The sequence below is a fragment of the Silene latifolia genome, chromosome 1 (assembly GCF_048544455.1).
Source record: "Silene latifolia isolate original U9 population chromosome 1, ASM4854445v1, whole genome shotgun sequence".
In the NCBI taxonomy this organism is placed as follows: domain Eukaryota; kingdom Viridiplantae; phylum Streptophyta; class Magnoliopsida; order Caryophyllales; family Caryophyllaceae; genus Silene; species Silene latifolia.
In genome coordinates, this window is record NC_133526.1 from 34,774,397 (window position 1) to 34,789,113 (window position 14,717).

Genomic DNA, 14,717 nt, shown 5'->3' on the forward strand with positions numbered 1-14,717 from the left:
TATGTAATATGATAACGGCTTAACAAAGAACCGTTCTCATTTTGTCTTATTATTATTATAACGGTTCCAATTCTTATTATCTTATTATGCCGTTTCCATTCTTTTTTATTATTATAAGTAGAAAGTTAGTCATTATAGTATTTTATTTGGTGGATTGCCTTTGAGTGTAAGGACTTAATTAAAACGTAGTAACAAATAACATAAACAATTAAACTTTAACTCAAATAACCACCATAATCAAAATACAACCCATAATGTCAGATAATGATTAAAGACTTAATTAGAATCTGATGAAGAATTAGGATAGTCTTCATGCCCAATTTCGGCATAGATCAAGTCGTAGATCGACTCTTCATCATCAGCGGGCAGCGCGGGTGGAATGGCCTCTTTCTCCCATGACATAGGCACGGTGGCAGGAATGTGATGCCTCATGTAATGTGTCAGCAGACGATGATCAACATGGGTCGCAACCCATAGATAAGGGCCCTTTTGTTTAGCATCCGAATAGAAGTCCTCTTTCCTCGCATCTTTCCCCGCAAATCTAGCCCCTAATGTTCTTGCCTGACGAAAACTATCATGGCAGTTGGCTTCGTCAAACTCGATAAAAGCGAAGCCTACAAAACCTTGCTTGTTTGTAGACACGGGGTACACTTTTTTAACCGTAGTGAAACCGGAGTCATGAAGCATTTGCGTCAACCACCCAAATTAGGGTTTAAACCCTTTCCATTCCCATTATAACGAACTGGGAGATTATGGAGAATGCAAGTAAAAGGTTGTGCGTAGCGATAACGTGATTGTAGCTCCGATACACCAGACATATTTTTTTTTAGAGAGAAATTAAAGAGTAGATGTTTGATAATTTAGATTTTGACCTAAAACATTATGAAGACATATTTATAGAATTATTTTGGTCAAATTGAATATTTATTAAAGTTCTGATAAAGTTTTGCATGCAGTGGTCAAACTGAGAAATCGGTCAAACTGAGAAATCTAATCAAATAGTGACAACGCTTGAATTGAAAAACCGTTCTTTCATAATTAAAAATGTTAACGGTTACAGGAAACCCGTATCTATAACATAACAACGGGTACCACAAACCGTTGATGGTGCTAATTTAGCAACGGTTTTCGAAATGTCGTTTTCTTAAACTGGTAACGGTTGTCTAACAACCGTTGATAAAAGCGATTTTATAACGAGCTTTTGGAAACCGTTAAAACGTTTTTTATAACGGTTTGTTAAGTAGCCGTTGTCACATTATAATAACAACGGTTTTCGTGGGAAACCGTTATTCTCATTATCGCGGTCTAGGTTTCCGCCAATATTTGAAAAACGGTAATCTAAGTGTCGTTATTAAATGCATTAAACCGTTGTGATACGCTCCTTATTGATGGCCAGATTTGGCGTAGTGTGTGGTCAGTTGAAGCTTTCCCATTTAATGTTTGCTGATGACTTATTGTTATTTAGTAAAGGAGATGTGGCCTCAATTATGGTCTTGATGAGATCCTTTGCTACTTTCTCTTATGCCTCTGGACTTCAGATGAACACTTCTAAGACTAATGCATACTTTAATGGAGTGTCAAGTGGGGTAAAATCTGACATCTTACAAATTTCTGGTTGCATTGAAGGAAAGCTCCCTTTTAGGTACCTGGGAATCCCAGTTACTTGTGGGAGGTTGACTAAAGCTGATTGTCAGATTCTTGTTGAAAATATGGTTAGCATAATTAGAAGTTTTGGCACCAAAAAATTGTCTTATGCTGGAAGATTAGTGTTAGTGAATTCTATTCTCACTGCACTTTATAGTTACTGGATTAACATTTTTCTCATTCCAAAAGGAGTTCTGAACAAGATTAATGTTATTTGTCGAAATTACCTTTGGGATGGGACTGTTGACTTTATCAGGGTGCCTAATGTGAGCTGGGAGAAAGTTTGTTCTCCAAAAACAGAAGGAGGATTGGGGATCAGGGATAGCCTGGCCTGGAATATTGCAGCAATTGGGAAGCTTGTATGGTGGATCTATACTTGTCCAGATCGTTTATGGGTTAAATGGGTCCATCAAGTCTATTTAAGAGGCACTGTATGGACTGATTACGACCCTAGTGGAGATGTAAGCTGGGGTTGGAAAGTCATTTGTAGGGTTAAAAATAAACTTGCTCACGGTTACAATAATGATCAGTGGACCTTGGATGCTAAAGGCTATTCTGTCAGCAGTGGCTACGCATTGATCAGGTTGAAATACCAGGAAGTGCAGTGGCATAAGCAACTCTGGAGCAGCTGGTGTCTTCCCAAACATCAGTTCATAGGATGGTTGATAGCTATAGAAGCCTTGAAACTGAAAGATAAATTGTATGCATTAGGCATAACTGATGATGCTACTTGTTTACTTTGTGGAATGGATGATGAAAGTCACTCTCATCTATTTCTGAGTTGTGTTTATAGTAAGAGGATTCTGAATGAGATTGCAGGGATATGTCAGGTGGTTCTGCCAGGATCAAATCTTATTTCATGGATTGGATCTTGGCAGGTTTCCTCTTTGCAACAGGAGGTTTTTATGAGTATGGTTTTGGCAGCTTTCTACCATATCTGGATGCAACGCAACAAAGTTCGAGTTGATACATGTTTGTTGAGGCCTGAAATCATTTGTGCTCAGATAAGGAAGGAGGTGAAGAACAGGATGTCTACTAAATGCACCCAGGGACTAAAGATTAGTGATCGCAACTGGTTGAATTTAGTTAGAATGTGTTTGTAAATCCACTCATGGATTAGTTAAGAAAATGTTTTGTACTTAAAATGGTATAGCTTGTAATAGCTCGTTTGCGCTTTAATGAAATTTTTACATTTCACCAAAAAAAAAAAAAAAAAACAAGTTGCATGGTGGGGCCCAAAAAATGTCACCTATTTAAGCATATGTGACCCGTCTTTCACTTTAGACGGATATATCCGTCTATAGTGAGACTAATTGTTGTTTTTTACCCAATTTTAAGAATAATAAAAAAATTAAAAACTGCATGTAACTTGATTCTTACAATCCGATATTTCTAATCGTCTCCCTTCCCGGATTATATTGCAAATATTAATCAGAACAACACAACTCCTTCAGATCTCTTTGCACCACTGGAATTTAAAATTTATATACTCGGGAAGACGGCAGGCTTGTCAGTCAGGCACACCGTACTGGCTCCGCCATTTGGCTAGTGATTTAAGGAAGCTTATGGTCTCGTTATTTTGCTACAAGGAGCACATGAGCTCACAATAAAACATGTAAAATTAGTAAATATTTCAGGACTCTGCACAGTTATCTATTCAAGTAAGATGCATTCCTATTTATTATTGTAAATCTCTATGCAAAATCCAGTATCGAGAAGAGAACTAAAAATCAAGTAGCCAAACTTAAGCATAAACTATACTCCAAGTCCTTACAACAGTTGTGTACAAAATCATTGTTATAAAGGGAATCCCACTGAAGTGTAAGGGAAGAAATAACCAAAGCACAAACATGGCAAAAACCCCATTTTCCTTGATTCCTATTCTACTTCTCGTCATCTCATTTCTTCCGTCAATGTTTATCTCACAGTCTATTGCTGTCAATGATGAAAACCCGATTAATCGGAACATCATAATGTCGAGCACTGATCAGTGCAGTGGGTCCATGATTGAATGCATGGAATCTGATGAGTTTGAGATGAGTTCAGAAATGAATCGACGAATACTGATTACAACTCAGTACATAAGCTATGGAGCCATGCAGGCTAACAGAGTACCCTGTTCGAAAAAAGGCAACTCCTACTATAATTGCATTCCTGGTGGTTCTGCCAACCCTTATGATCGTGGCTGTACCTCTATCGCTCGCTGTGGCCGATATTAATCATCGTTTTTCATTATCGGTCTCCAGTTAGCCGTCTTTTTATCAGTGTTCTATGTTTTTAGTATAGTGCTTGGCTATATGATTTTAGGTTTCTTTTTATTTTGCATCAATCGATTTAGTTTGAATTTGACGTTGGTATGACCACAAGGCTGGTATAATCCTCAAGTCTAGTTTGAACACACACTTGAATTTTTGGAATACATACTAAGCTTCTCTCTCCCTTAGCCAAGGCTGATAGATCAACCCTACCAGTCAATCTAAGTGCACAATGTGTATACATACTAAGCTTCTCTCTCCCTTAGCCAAGACCGTCTTATTAGAAGAATAGGAAGTATTTCACGACTCATAGTAAACTCTAAGGGTGTGTTTGGATTGAGCGATTTGGAGGGAAAGGAAAAAGGGAGAGTAGGAGACTTAAGGGTAAGATTTATTGGTAGTCTTGAGACAAGACTCACTCAAGACTACCAATAGTTTGTACACCGGTAAAGTGATGACAGAAGCTATCGTGCTCACAAAATGATTGGGCTATAACGGGACAACTCAGAAGTCAGGACCATTCTTAATACAGATACATCAATTGGGATTCTCTCCATTTATGCCTCTCTCCATTTCCTTCCATTTCTTATCAACGTTCAAGATTTCGTTTTGAAACGATCCAACTGTTGATTGTTTGATGAGTTGGAGGATGAATAATGATTTAATATTGTTGTATTAGAGGAAATGGAAGGAAATGGAGAGAAAAGGAAATGGAGAGGATCCATACACTACATCAATTGCTACCTAGACATGAAGCAAAACTCATCTAGACCACAAGAGTTTAAACTCTCGATAAGAAATTAGCACAAGTCCATAAACCAGACAGATAATCGCCAGAAAAGATGACAAAAATCAGGCAATCAGCAAGAAAGATCTAACGACTTATAAGAAAGTTAACTGAATCATTTATCATCACTTCGTTCAAAAATAAACCAAGCCAAACATATAACATCTAAAACAGTCAACTCATGGACGTATATCAATTACAAGCAAGAAACACAGTTCCCTCAAACCCCTTCACTCAATTGTCATTCATAATATAAAGACGACTAGACATAACTCAAACCTGGCTCTTCGTCTAAACAAAGCAAGACATTTTCAGCTCAGAATCCCAAACATAACTACGGGAATCCATTAGCTAATATGCACCTTGAGAAAATTCAATCATATATCTTCCGAGCCTTCTCCCGATTTGCTTTCAGCTGGTTTAGATTTTGATGGAGCCACTGGGGATGGCGAGGCATCAGCTCCCATCTCTGACTTTAGTTCATTGATGCTCTGCTCAAGCTCATCAATACGGTTACCCATCTCATCAAGTGCATAGAGGTTAAGGATGAACAGATAATTAGTGAGCGTTCAGTTCTGTTCTAAAAACTTTGAAGTCAGAAGTTACTGAGTTAACACATCCTCTCAAGCCATAATTTACTAACCAAAGCTAAGTTCAACGAGATATCAAATGATTATGATGTTAAGGTGTGGTTTAGCAGTTAAAGTCAAACGCATCTGTCATGTCCTAGTTATCGCAGAAAAAATAAAACAAAGATTGGCACATTTCTCTCCAGCAGATGAGAAATGAAAAGGATATTCTTAGTAACAATCGTCTCAGACATGGCTTGAAACCTGGATTGCTGCAAGAAAAAAAAATAGTATTTAGCAATACAAGTAGTATACAGTATAATTTATTATACGACATATCAAATACAAAGTACATGGGTATAAGAAGTAGTGCTTACCATCTGCTGAAGAAGGTTTTGCACCTAAAGAAGAAAGAATAAACGAATCAATAAACACAAAAGGGTGTAACCTACTTCTATATAACTGGTTATTAGTCAGAAATGGAATTATAAGTGATATGACATGTTATTGGCAGAGCCAAAAAAAAACATCTACATCAGAGAGATAAATACACTGACTCAGGTATTATGACTTTCAGATACGAAAATGTGTGCTTTGCCACGAAAAATGAAGCAAGCACGGTTATTTATTGCAAAGTGATTGGAATATTAGCATAGAAAACATGAATACTTGGGAACTTTTTTTTTGTAACAAGTAACAGTATAAGCCAAATGAAGATTTAAGTTTGGAAAAAAGAGAGAATTGATTTTGTCATAACATGAAAGAAAGGGCAAGAGTCATCAATCACATAAAATAATTTATGAAGTTGATTCTTGTGAGTAGAAGATATTGTTGATCTATTTTTTATATACTCATACAAGTACCACTTACAGAGTTACAACGTACTTATAATTTGTACAGAGTAACAGATTTCATTTTGCTTTTTCTAATCTTTTCTTCGTGTTTCTGTTATCAGAAATCACATACAGGACTAACAATCTTTCAAAACATGAGATTATCGTCATAAAATTATCTCACCGAATCAACTCCGTATTACTTTTAGTATATTGAATGATATAACCTAGTGTGAAACACATATACACGGAAAATCATGAAGTAACTCTAAATTAAGTCAATGGTCGTGATGGCTGTGACAACCATCAGGTACAACTCCACATCGCTACGACCAATACTGTGATTTTAAGACAAGCATACAAGAGTCATAAGAGGGGAATAAAGTTCAAGAGACTCACAAAAGCCGTCATATCACCAGAATTTTGCTTATGATCATCCGAATCATGACCATCCTAAAACAAAATAATCAAAAGATTAAATGGAGTCCAACTTAGGAATAATAAATGAAACAAGCATATATGATATCTTAGTAAATATAAACACCCACAATTTGAACTATCATGTCTGCAACAATTAAATGCTAAAAAACTGTCCTTGTATAAGAGAACTAGGAATAATACGTATTTTTTTTAACTGAGATCTACTTTTTATAATTTAGGCTAAGTTTCATTTTCTTTTTCTGGCCACCAATGGTGGCAATATCTAGCACCCTACCTTAAAAGCAAATAGAAGATGTGCCCACAAGGCCACAAAGGTCTGAGCCTTCATCCCAGTGGTAGAACTTACGAAAATAAGTTCACGGCCTTCACGCTATTTAAAAGGCACTCAGATTTCAAGGTGGTGAGACTTTCTAGTCATATTCATATATGGCCAGAGCAGAATAACAAATCACCGGTGCTCTACTACATGTTGTCTACACCATATGGAGAGAGTTATTTAATTTGTGACATTCGTGAAAGCTAGAGTAATGCCAAGATGACCTTTAGAGTTTTAGCATTGCGAACTAATAATCCTTACAAATGCGATGGACCGATGATCTCAAAACTCACTTAAAGAAAAGGTCCAACCATTTCCTCATCTCCTATGCACAGAGATTAAGGCCCAATGCCCATCAACTTCACGCTAAAAATAAAAATTACTCAGATAGTGAAAACGGGGTTTGTTTGTACGTGGGAAAGACACTACATTTTCAGATGTGCTAATAGAGGCAAAAACCTAACAGGAACAACGTTATCACTATGCTTTGAAGACTCTTGTCTATAGCTTAGTAAGGAGGGTCAGATCCAAGCACCCTTGACCCAGCGAAATGAAGTATAAAATTCCAAATATCCTGCTTTAAAAGTACCTCTATATCTTCCTATACAAATCACTTAAAAATTAAAGATAAGTTTATTGTAGCTTTCAAAACTATCTATGCACAACCATCAACCACATAAGAACGAATAGAGCAGGAACAAGGAAAAAAAATCCAGTGGAACAACAATACAGCATTCGACGGTACCTCCAACACTTCCGTGTGGGTTTGGATGTACGCGCTTTCACTGTGAAAACCAACAAAAAAGGACTATTTCGGATGAATTATTTTTCAAGTTAAGCTGAGAATTACTTGTAAAAAATGATATGTCACAGTATAATAAGCAGAAATAGTTATTTTACTATATTTCATATGATTCCAAAGCTAATAGGTGAGTCTTTGATAGAAGTTTTTAAAGACATTCAAGGAAAATTGTAACAGTGAAAATCAAGAGCAAATATAGTATCTTAGTAGTGAGTTAGAACCATAAGGTGACACTTCTTCCCCATAAATCAGATAAGGGGCTGTTTGGTTTGGTCAGAAAGGGAAAGGGTTCACCCTTTGTCAATGTTTGTTTGCCCTCTTTTTCCATTCCCTTTTCCGACGATGCTGAAGGAGTGGATGGGGTTGCTGGGTTGAAGGTGAGCTCACTGGAGGGAGAGTGCCGGCATGTGGGCCATGGTAGACATTGACAATGGTGGTGGTTCTAAAGTGATGGTGGTGGTTTAGGGTGGTTGTTGGGTATGGGTGAATTTATTTGCCTTCCCTTACCTATCCACATCCAAACACGAGTGATGAAAGGTAAACTCATTTCTTTCCCCTTGTAACCCTTTCTTGATTACATTTCCTTTCCCCCTTATCGACCATCCAAAGAATGCGTTCATGGAAAAATAAGAAAATTATAAATATAATTAGTTTTACCTGTGCGTGCCCCAACTCAACTTGAAATGTGCAATTCATCAAATGGATATTCTTGAAACAGAAAGATTACTCTATGAAGATGAATTGAATCTAAAGAAAATTAAACCCTCAAACTTAGTTTAAACTCTCTTGTCACACTCACAGGCTTAAAACTAGAATGAGTTGTAATCAAAAACTCTAAATTATGAATCTAAATAACGTACGATCATACAACAGGTGACTGCAGCCATCCAAAGCTTGAGGGCATGTGTAGTGCATACACAACACAAACAATGCAGTATGATTCGCTCAATTACAAGGAAATTCATCCATCACGCGACTATCTCCATCTAAAACTCATACTGAACCAGGTATACAAGACATATGAGCTCATACAAAGAGTCAACATTCGAAAAGCGAGCTGTAATATGTCACTATGAACCTTGAAAATAAGTAAAACTACGATTCGATTCGATTCGATTCGGTTATTGACAAATCACCGGTACTGACATAGCTCCACACGAAATCAACAATACAAAATTGAAAATTGAAAATTGAACAAAGCCTAATTGGTAAAGCAATAAAGCGAAAAGGGAAAACAATGTGCAATTATGATGATGAGTTTTATTAAATTGAATCGCAATGTGCAAAACCCTAAAAATAAAAGAGAAAGAGAGAAAAGGAAGGAAGGAAGGAAAAGTTACCATAGCTGTGAATCGTGTAAGTTTGAAATGTGATGATCGGCAAGAATATGTTGGTGTAGGAGGAGGGGCGTGGACAACAAATTCTATATCTACAATTCTACATCTACATACCCACGGAGTATTATATACTCCCATTTCCGGCTCCACTTTTGCTTTTTTTTTTTTTTTCTTTCAATAAATAATTAAAATCCGTTTTTTTAACGTGAGTCTAAGGTCCGGTCTTTTGGGATGAATGAAGCTGAATTAAACTCAATTGAGCTAAACTGAATTGAAGTTCACTGGGATAAATAGAGCTGAAATTAAGCCAAACTGACTCGTGTTAGATTTTCGCTAAGTGGTTGACTTACTTATCCATTGAGTAGTTCGAATGTTAGATGACATTGCATTAAAAAAAGCATATAATCCGATAAATATTCCCGTTTAACAAAAACATTAGATGCAATTATGCAAATATGCAATCCACATAAAAGATACTTGATCTTCAAGGGATTATTTGAAACCAAAAATATGCAGAAATGGAGGAAATATTCATCAATTACAAATAGATATATTGAACCTTGATTCGACCTGTAAACCGGGTCCATTTTTTCTAGGGTTAAGACTCGTAAATGTTAACCTGTGACACAATTTACCCATTTTTTTAGGGTCGAAACCTGACTTGGCCCAATGGATCAAAGATAATATTTTTAGGCGCTTCAAGTCATTTTCAAGTAAGTGGTGAAGTGGTGTCGAACAGGTCCATTTTGAGTAGTGACTGCAGATGTTTTTGATTCCAATTACTCAAATCATTTCAGCTTTGGGTCAATTTGGACTCTGTTCTTCGGGTTTCGATCTACATCGACTTGCTCTTCACATGTCAAGTCAGTTCTACCGGCTCCTCACAGAGCTTCCTGAGAGTTACAGACGTCCTCTTCCTCTGTTCTATTTCCAGCCCTTGCCAAACCTGAAACCCTGGTTTTCGATTTATCTCATGCTTCCATTTGTAGCGAGCATCTCCCCACATGATGACAAGAGATCCTGGAGTCAGGTGAACAGGAACTTTCATTGCCAATGAAACTTCCTTCTCATCACATTCCACTGGTGTAAAGTGCATGACACACGCAGACTCCAAAGAGACTATTGCAATCCCGTCCTCAAATCGCATCAAATCAACATGTGCACAAATACCCTGCATAAAATATCCACCGATTTCTCAATTTTTCCAATGACACCAAAAGGAAGCATCCTAAATCAACAAGAGGGGAAAAACTTCACATCAATATCCCATGGTAAAATGATTTTGCACCAATCGGTCATATTGAACACACTACAAGTCTACCACCATACTCATAAGGAAAATTATATTAATACATGCGAGTGTCATATTATATTTACCCTTACATAGTTACATGTGTGGCGAATATGCTGACACTTAAGATGACCAAGTGACACCCTATCAATTTTCTCTTGCATGCACTTTGAGCAAATTCTTGACCCTATAGGCTGTTCTAAAGGATGCCGGATGCATTATATATGAAACTCAACCTATTATCCTTTCTCACCGAGAAAGAAAACTACACAAGGATTCCAAAAAGTGCTAGATCAATGTAACTTGACAAAAAGTTCGTGGTCGGCTATGGTACAAAGATGAGGCAATCTCAAAACTTGGACTTTAAAAACACTGCATGAAAGACTCAACCTAAAGGGAAAAAAAAAAAAACTTTTCATTAAATTCAAAATGAAAAAGCAAACTCGCACCTCACCTGGCTGGTATACATTTATGATAAGTTGATCGAATAATGGATTTCTCTGCAGCAAGCGTAACGGCAGTATACAAACATCATTATCAGAACTTAATTCTCGCATATCCATTTCCTTGCTACCGAAACAGACAGCCTTATATATGTGATCAGAAAGCTTCACCGCCCAAGATGGAAGATCTCCAAACCTCATAGCCTGCTCCCAGAAGGCACATATATCATAAAACTTGATAAAGTATACAAGGAAGAGAAAAAATAGGGTTTTTCTCATGAGTACCACTCCGTTATTGCATTTTCTTGCATGTACTTTTTTCAAAAATCCTACTAATATCCTTGTATTCCGTTAATTGGTCACAAACTCGCAACCATGATCATTAAAATTTAAAACGTCAATTACTTCCATTAATTGCTGAGGTGGCTCATTTAATCGAATTCTTAAGCTGATGACTGTACATGTATCAATTAAAACCGTTCTCCCCATATAACAATCAAATCCCCTCCTCTCCCTGCCCTCTCCACTTCCTCTGGTTTTCTCCATTCCTCTGTTATTCGCCCTTTTCATCACCATCATCAACGTCATCATCAACTACTATATGCTCTTTCAGTGTAAGTTCTTACTAATGAAACATAACTAGAAACAACACCATAATTGACACTAGAAAAGTCCGTCACCAGATATATTTATAATAACTAGAAACACCAATCAAGGGAGGAAATTCGGTAACTAAAGCAAAACAACAAACCTGATTATGTGACTCTTCTGTGAACCATCCTTCTGCAACAACAACAACAACAACAACAATATTACCCAAGTGTCTCAAGCAAATTGCGGGGTAAAGGGGGTCGGATGTAAACGCAAAATGGTGTAACAAAGAATCAGATATTGCATTAATAAGGAGGGTTTGAGAGAGGTATGTACCAGCGTAAATGGCGGAAAGTAGAGAAGCTTGGTCGGTAGAAGAGAGAAAATCAGTGCACAACAATAAGCCATTGATTGATTCAATGCGTACCCAGTTAGGGTTAGGGTTCAATGATGAAGATGAAGATGAAACCGAATTAAATTCTGGGTATGTATCGGAATCCGACGAAGAAGATTCACCAAACACATCTTGAAGCAGCTTCTTTTGATTTTCCGTCTCCATTCTACTCGATGAACCCTAATCGATGGTTAATCAATCAAATGGTTTTTGGTTTCAGTATCAATTTCAAGCTACATACAAATCGCAACACAGATACAACAAATACAGGCTTCACGACGCAAAGAAATTAGCTACAGCTTTGCCTGACATGTGTTTACCGGTCTAAATGTCCAAATCAATCACCCCGAAAAATAATCCCATTTATACCCGACTCAATATTCAATTTCATGATTAGTAACTTGAATTGACCCGGCACAATTCAAGAGGATGATCAGCCACATTGGAACTGAGCACTCATTTTTTTTATTTGCTTTTCATTCATGGTTGTGACCTTATCTTTGGTAAAATTAACTGAAAATGTATCTGAAACACGAAAAGCTAACTGAAACCTGAAAATGTAGCTGATAATATTGTTGAAAATTATGAACTGATAAGGCAACTGATTATATTAAAAAAAATTTTGCCAAACTAACTGAAAATATACTGATTTTGGTGAAATGACATAAAAAGATATGATAATTATTTAATATTCCCTCCATTCAACTTTTATCACCCCACTTTAATATAATACTCCTTACATATATTAAAGAAATAGGGTGATAAAAGTTGAATAGAGGGAGTAGTATAGTTTTTAGAGGTAAAAAGGAAAATCACATCAAATCAGGTACCTGAAATATCAAATATTACCCTATGTAGCATTTCATTTCAGGTAACTTATTGGGTTAAATAACCTACTTGCCAAACGCTTAAAAACATTAAGGTACCTGAAATTTTGGCCAAATAAGCTACTTTGATCAAATAAGGTACTTGAAATGCATTACCAAACACAGCCTATAAGTTGAGACGGTCTAAATGTTTATTGTTACATATTAACCATTATCATAACATAACTCAATTATAATTATAATAGGTCCAAAAAGTATTTGAACCCAACATGAACCAACATCTGACCAAATTTGACCTAAATTATTGCAAACTTAAAACGACTCCAACTAATCCAACCTGCACCTTGTCTGATTGACCCACTTGCCAATCTACTCTAGTCCTCACAAGCGTGTCGATTACTTTAAATTTAGGTTATTTGAGTTATAAGAGTTGGAGATGGATTGGGACATTAGATGATGTGTTTTGAACTAAATAAGAATGAGCATTTGGAATTACTCCTCACTACAAAATTCCTATGAGCTATAAAAATTGAGTTATTTGGTTTACAATTCAAACTATAAAATATATGGGGAAAGTGACAATCCTCGTTAAATACACTTCATACTAGGGTTGTCAAACACCAGGGTCGACCTAGCCAACTCGGACTCGCTCCCTTATTCCGAGCTGATTTCGGGTAAAAAAAGTTAAAACCCGGCACATCCTCAACCCTAACCCGCCCAAGGCCCCCAATACCCGCCCATTTACCCTACATGGGTCGGCTTCGGTTCCAACTCCATCAGGGCCGATCCGACCCGCCATATAACCAACACCCCCCCCCCCCCTCGGGTGAAGGGTTGACCAGATATGCCTCATGCCAAGATCCCCTTCACATTTCGTGGGTCGAGGTTGCTAAATTTTCACATTGTCTGCCTACAAACTTCGGTAAATTTCCATTACATGGACAAGAGAATTTATATCTATGAATTAATAAAAAAAAATACAATATTGGGTACGTGAAAGAACATATTGTGTTTCCTTGATGTCAAGAATGTATAATAATAATAATAATAATAATAATAATAATAATAATAATAATAATAATAATAATAAATAGAATAAACAAAAATAATTGGCTAAATTCAAAATGAACTCAAAAAATTATTATCCTTAGTGTCGAGAATTTAATCAGGTAAATTAAAAATCAAGTTGAGATCCATAACATAAAATCATTATCTTTAATATTGAGAATATATCAATACTATATATTAAATCCAGAAACCAAGGCACTTTAATGTAATTAAAGAAAGTTATACAAATTAATTATACTATATAGTTTTAAATCAATAGCACCGTGTGATGGTCCCAATTGAGGGATCTCAATGCAAATATTATATAATTTGGGTTAAAATTAAATTATATATAAGCTTTATAATTTTCCTAAACATGGAAATTTCCTTAAAATAAAATAATTAATTAAGATGGTCAATTTTCTTAAAATAGATTTAATTTAATACATATATGTAATACATTTATATAAATATATAATCCACTTAAAATTGCATGCCTAAGTAGTAAAAGTAATTTCGTAAGTAAAGAAAAGAATTGTAGTAACATTGGATATAATTATATGATAGTAATCACTCATTTGAATAGTAAAAGTAACAATATTATCAGTGAGATTAGTGAAAGTGGTAAAAACAACAACGGGAGTAGTGAAATAATCAATATTAATGCGGCAATAGTGAAAGTAACAATAATTACGGCGGGAGTAGTGAAATTATCAATATTAATGCGGCGTGATGAGTTACGATGAACGATAATTACTACGGGAGTAGGGAAAGAAAAATGATTACGGGCAAGTAGTGAAATGTTATTACTATTGTTTTATTAATAAGAGTAAAATATTAATAGCGAGAGTAGTGAATTTGTCTCAAAATTTATTTCATCGTAATTTTAGGATATGTCATAGAAAAATATATTAATGATAAATTTATGGGTTATGCAACTTTAAATAATTTTATTTAATAAAAAAAAAAAATAATAAAGTAGAATTTGCAATGTGAAAACCTAAGACTAATACTAGTGTGATTATAATAACAAATACAAAGTAAATACTTAGATTTCTTCATCATCTTATTTGGTAAAGAAATCTAAGTAAATTCAAATAAATAAAAACATTATTTTAATACCACACAAAATATAATATA

At 35.7% G+C, this 14,717-nt stretch overlaps 4 protein-coding genes across 4 annotated transcripts; 2 read left to right on the plus strand and 2 right to left on the minus strand.

The window, feature by feature from the left end:
• The first annotated feature begins 1,388 nt into the window (after positions 1-1,388).
• LOC141643873 (uncharacterized) lies at positions 1,389-2,747 on the plus strand. Its single transcript, XM_074453211.1, has one exon. It carries the CDS (start codon positions 1,389-1,391, stop codon positions 2,745-2,747), a length of 1,359 nt encoding a protein of 452 aa, XP_074309312.1.
• A 747-nt stretch (positions 2,748-3,494) lies between these two features.
• Positions 3,495-3,863, plus strand: LOC141643880 (protein RALF-like 33). Its single transcript, XM_074453224.1, has one exon. It carries the CDS (start codon positions 3,495-3,497, stop codon positions 3,861-3,863), a length of 369 nt encoding a protein of 122 aa, XP_074309325.1.
• An 896-nt stretch (positions 3,864-4,759) lies between these two features.
• On the minus strand, positions 4,760-9,137 carry LOC141603031 (heat shock factor-binding protein-like). Its single transcript, XM_074422872.1, has 5 exons — positions 8,988-9,137; positions 6,488-6,541; positions 5,633-5,656; positions 5,485-5,527; positions 4,760-5,215 (listed from the first exon to the last, which is right to left on the minus strand). The coding sequence occupies exons 1-5, from the start codon at positions 9,120-9,122 to the stop codon at positions 5,064-5,066; spliced, it is 408 nt and encodes a 135-aa protein (XP_074278973.1). The 5' UTR covers positions 9,123-9,137; the 3' UTR covers positions 4,760-5,063.
• A 269-nt stretch (positions 9,138-9,406) lies between these two features.
• Positions 9,407-12,161, minus strand: LOC141603015 (uncharacterized protein P8A3.02c). The gene is made up of 4 exons (XM_074422871.1): positions 11,646-12,161; positions 11,470-11,501; positions 10,725-10,922; positions 9,407-10,155 (listed from the first exon to the last, which is right to left on the minus strand). The coding sequence occupies exons 1-4, from the start codon at positions 11,866-11,868 to the stop codon at positions 9,844-9,846; spliced, it is 765 nt and encodes a 254-aa protein (XP_074278972.1). The 5' UTR covers positions 11,869-12,161; the 3' UTR covers positions 9,407-9,843.
• Positions 12,162-14,717: the final 2,556 nt, after the last annotated feature.

What these genes read in the sequence shown, in the direction of transcription:
- LOC141643873 (XM_074453211.1), top strand. Translation starts at nt 1,389, where the DNA reads ATGGCCAGATTTGGCGTAGTGTGTGGTCAGTTGAAGCTTTCCCATTTA.
- LOC141643880 (XM_074453224.1), top strand. Translation starts at nt 3,495, where the DNA reads ATGGCAAAAACCCCATTTTCCTTGATTCCTATTCTACTTCTCGTCATC.
- LOC141603031 (XM_074422872.1), bottom strand. Translation starts at nt 9,122, where the DNA reads ATGGGAGTATATAATACTCCGTGGGTATGTAGATGTAGAATTGTAGAT. An exon ending in CTGGTGATATGACGGCTTTT is followed by an intron (nt 5,657 to 6,487) that starts GTGAGTCTCTTG and finishes TTTCTTCTTTAG; the next exon opens with GTGCAAAACCTTCTTCAGCA. An exon ending in TGAGACGATTGTTACTAAGA is followed by an intron (nt 5,216 to 5,484) that starts ATATCCTTTTCA and finishes ACCTCTATGCAC; the next exon opens with TTGATGAGATGGGTAACCGT.
- LOC141603015 (XM_074422871.1), bottom strand. Translation starts at nt 11,868, where the DNA reads ATGGAGACGGAAAATCAAAAGAAGCTGCTTCAAGATGTGTTTGGTGAA. An exon ending in ACTTTCCGCCATTTACGCTG is followed by an intron (nt 11,502 to 11,645) that starts GTACATACCTCT and finishes TTGTTGTTGCAG; the next exon opens with AAGGATGGTTCACAGAAGAG. An exon ending in CAGAAGAGTCACATAATCAG is followed by an intron (nt 10,923 to 11,469) that starts GTTTGTTGTTTT and finishes TTCTGGGAGCAG; the next exon opens with GCTATGAGGTTTGGAGATCT.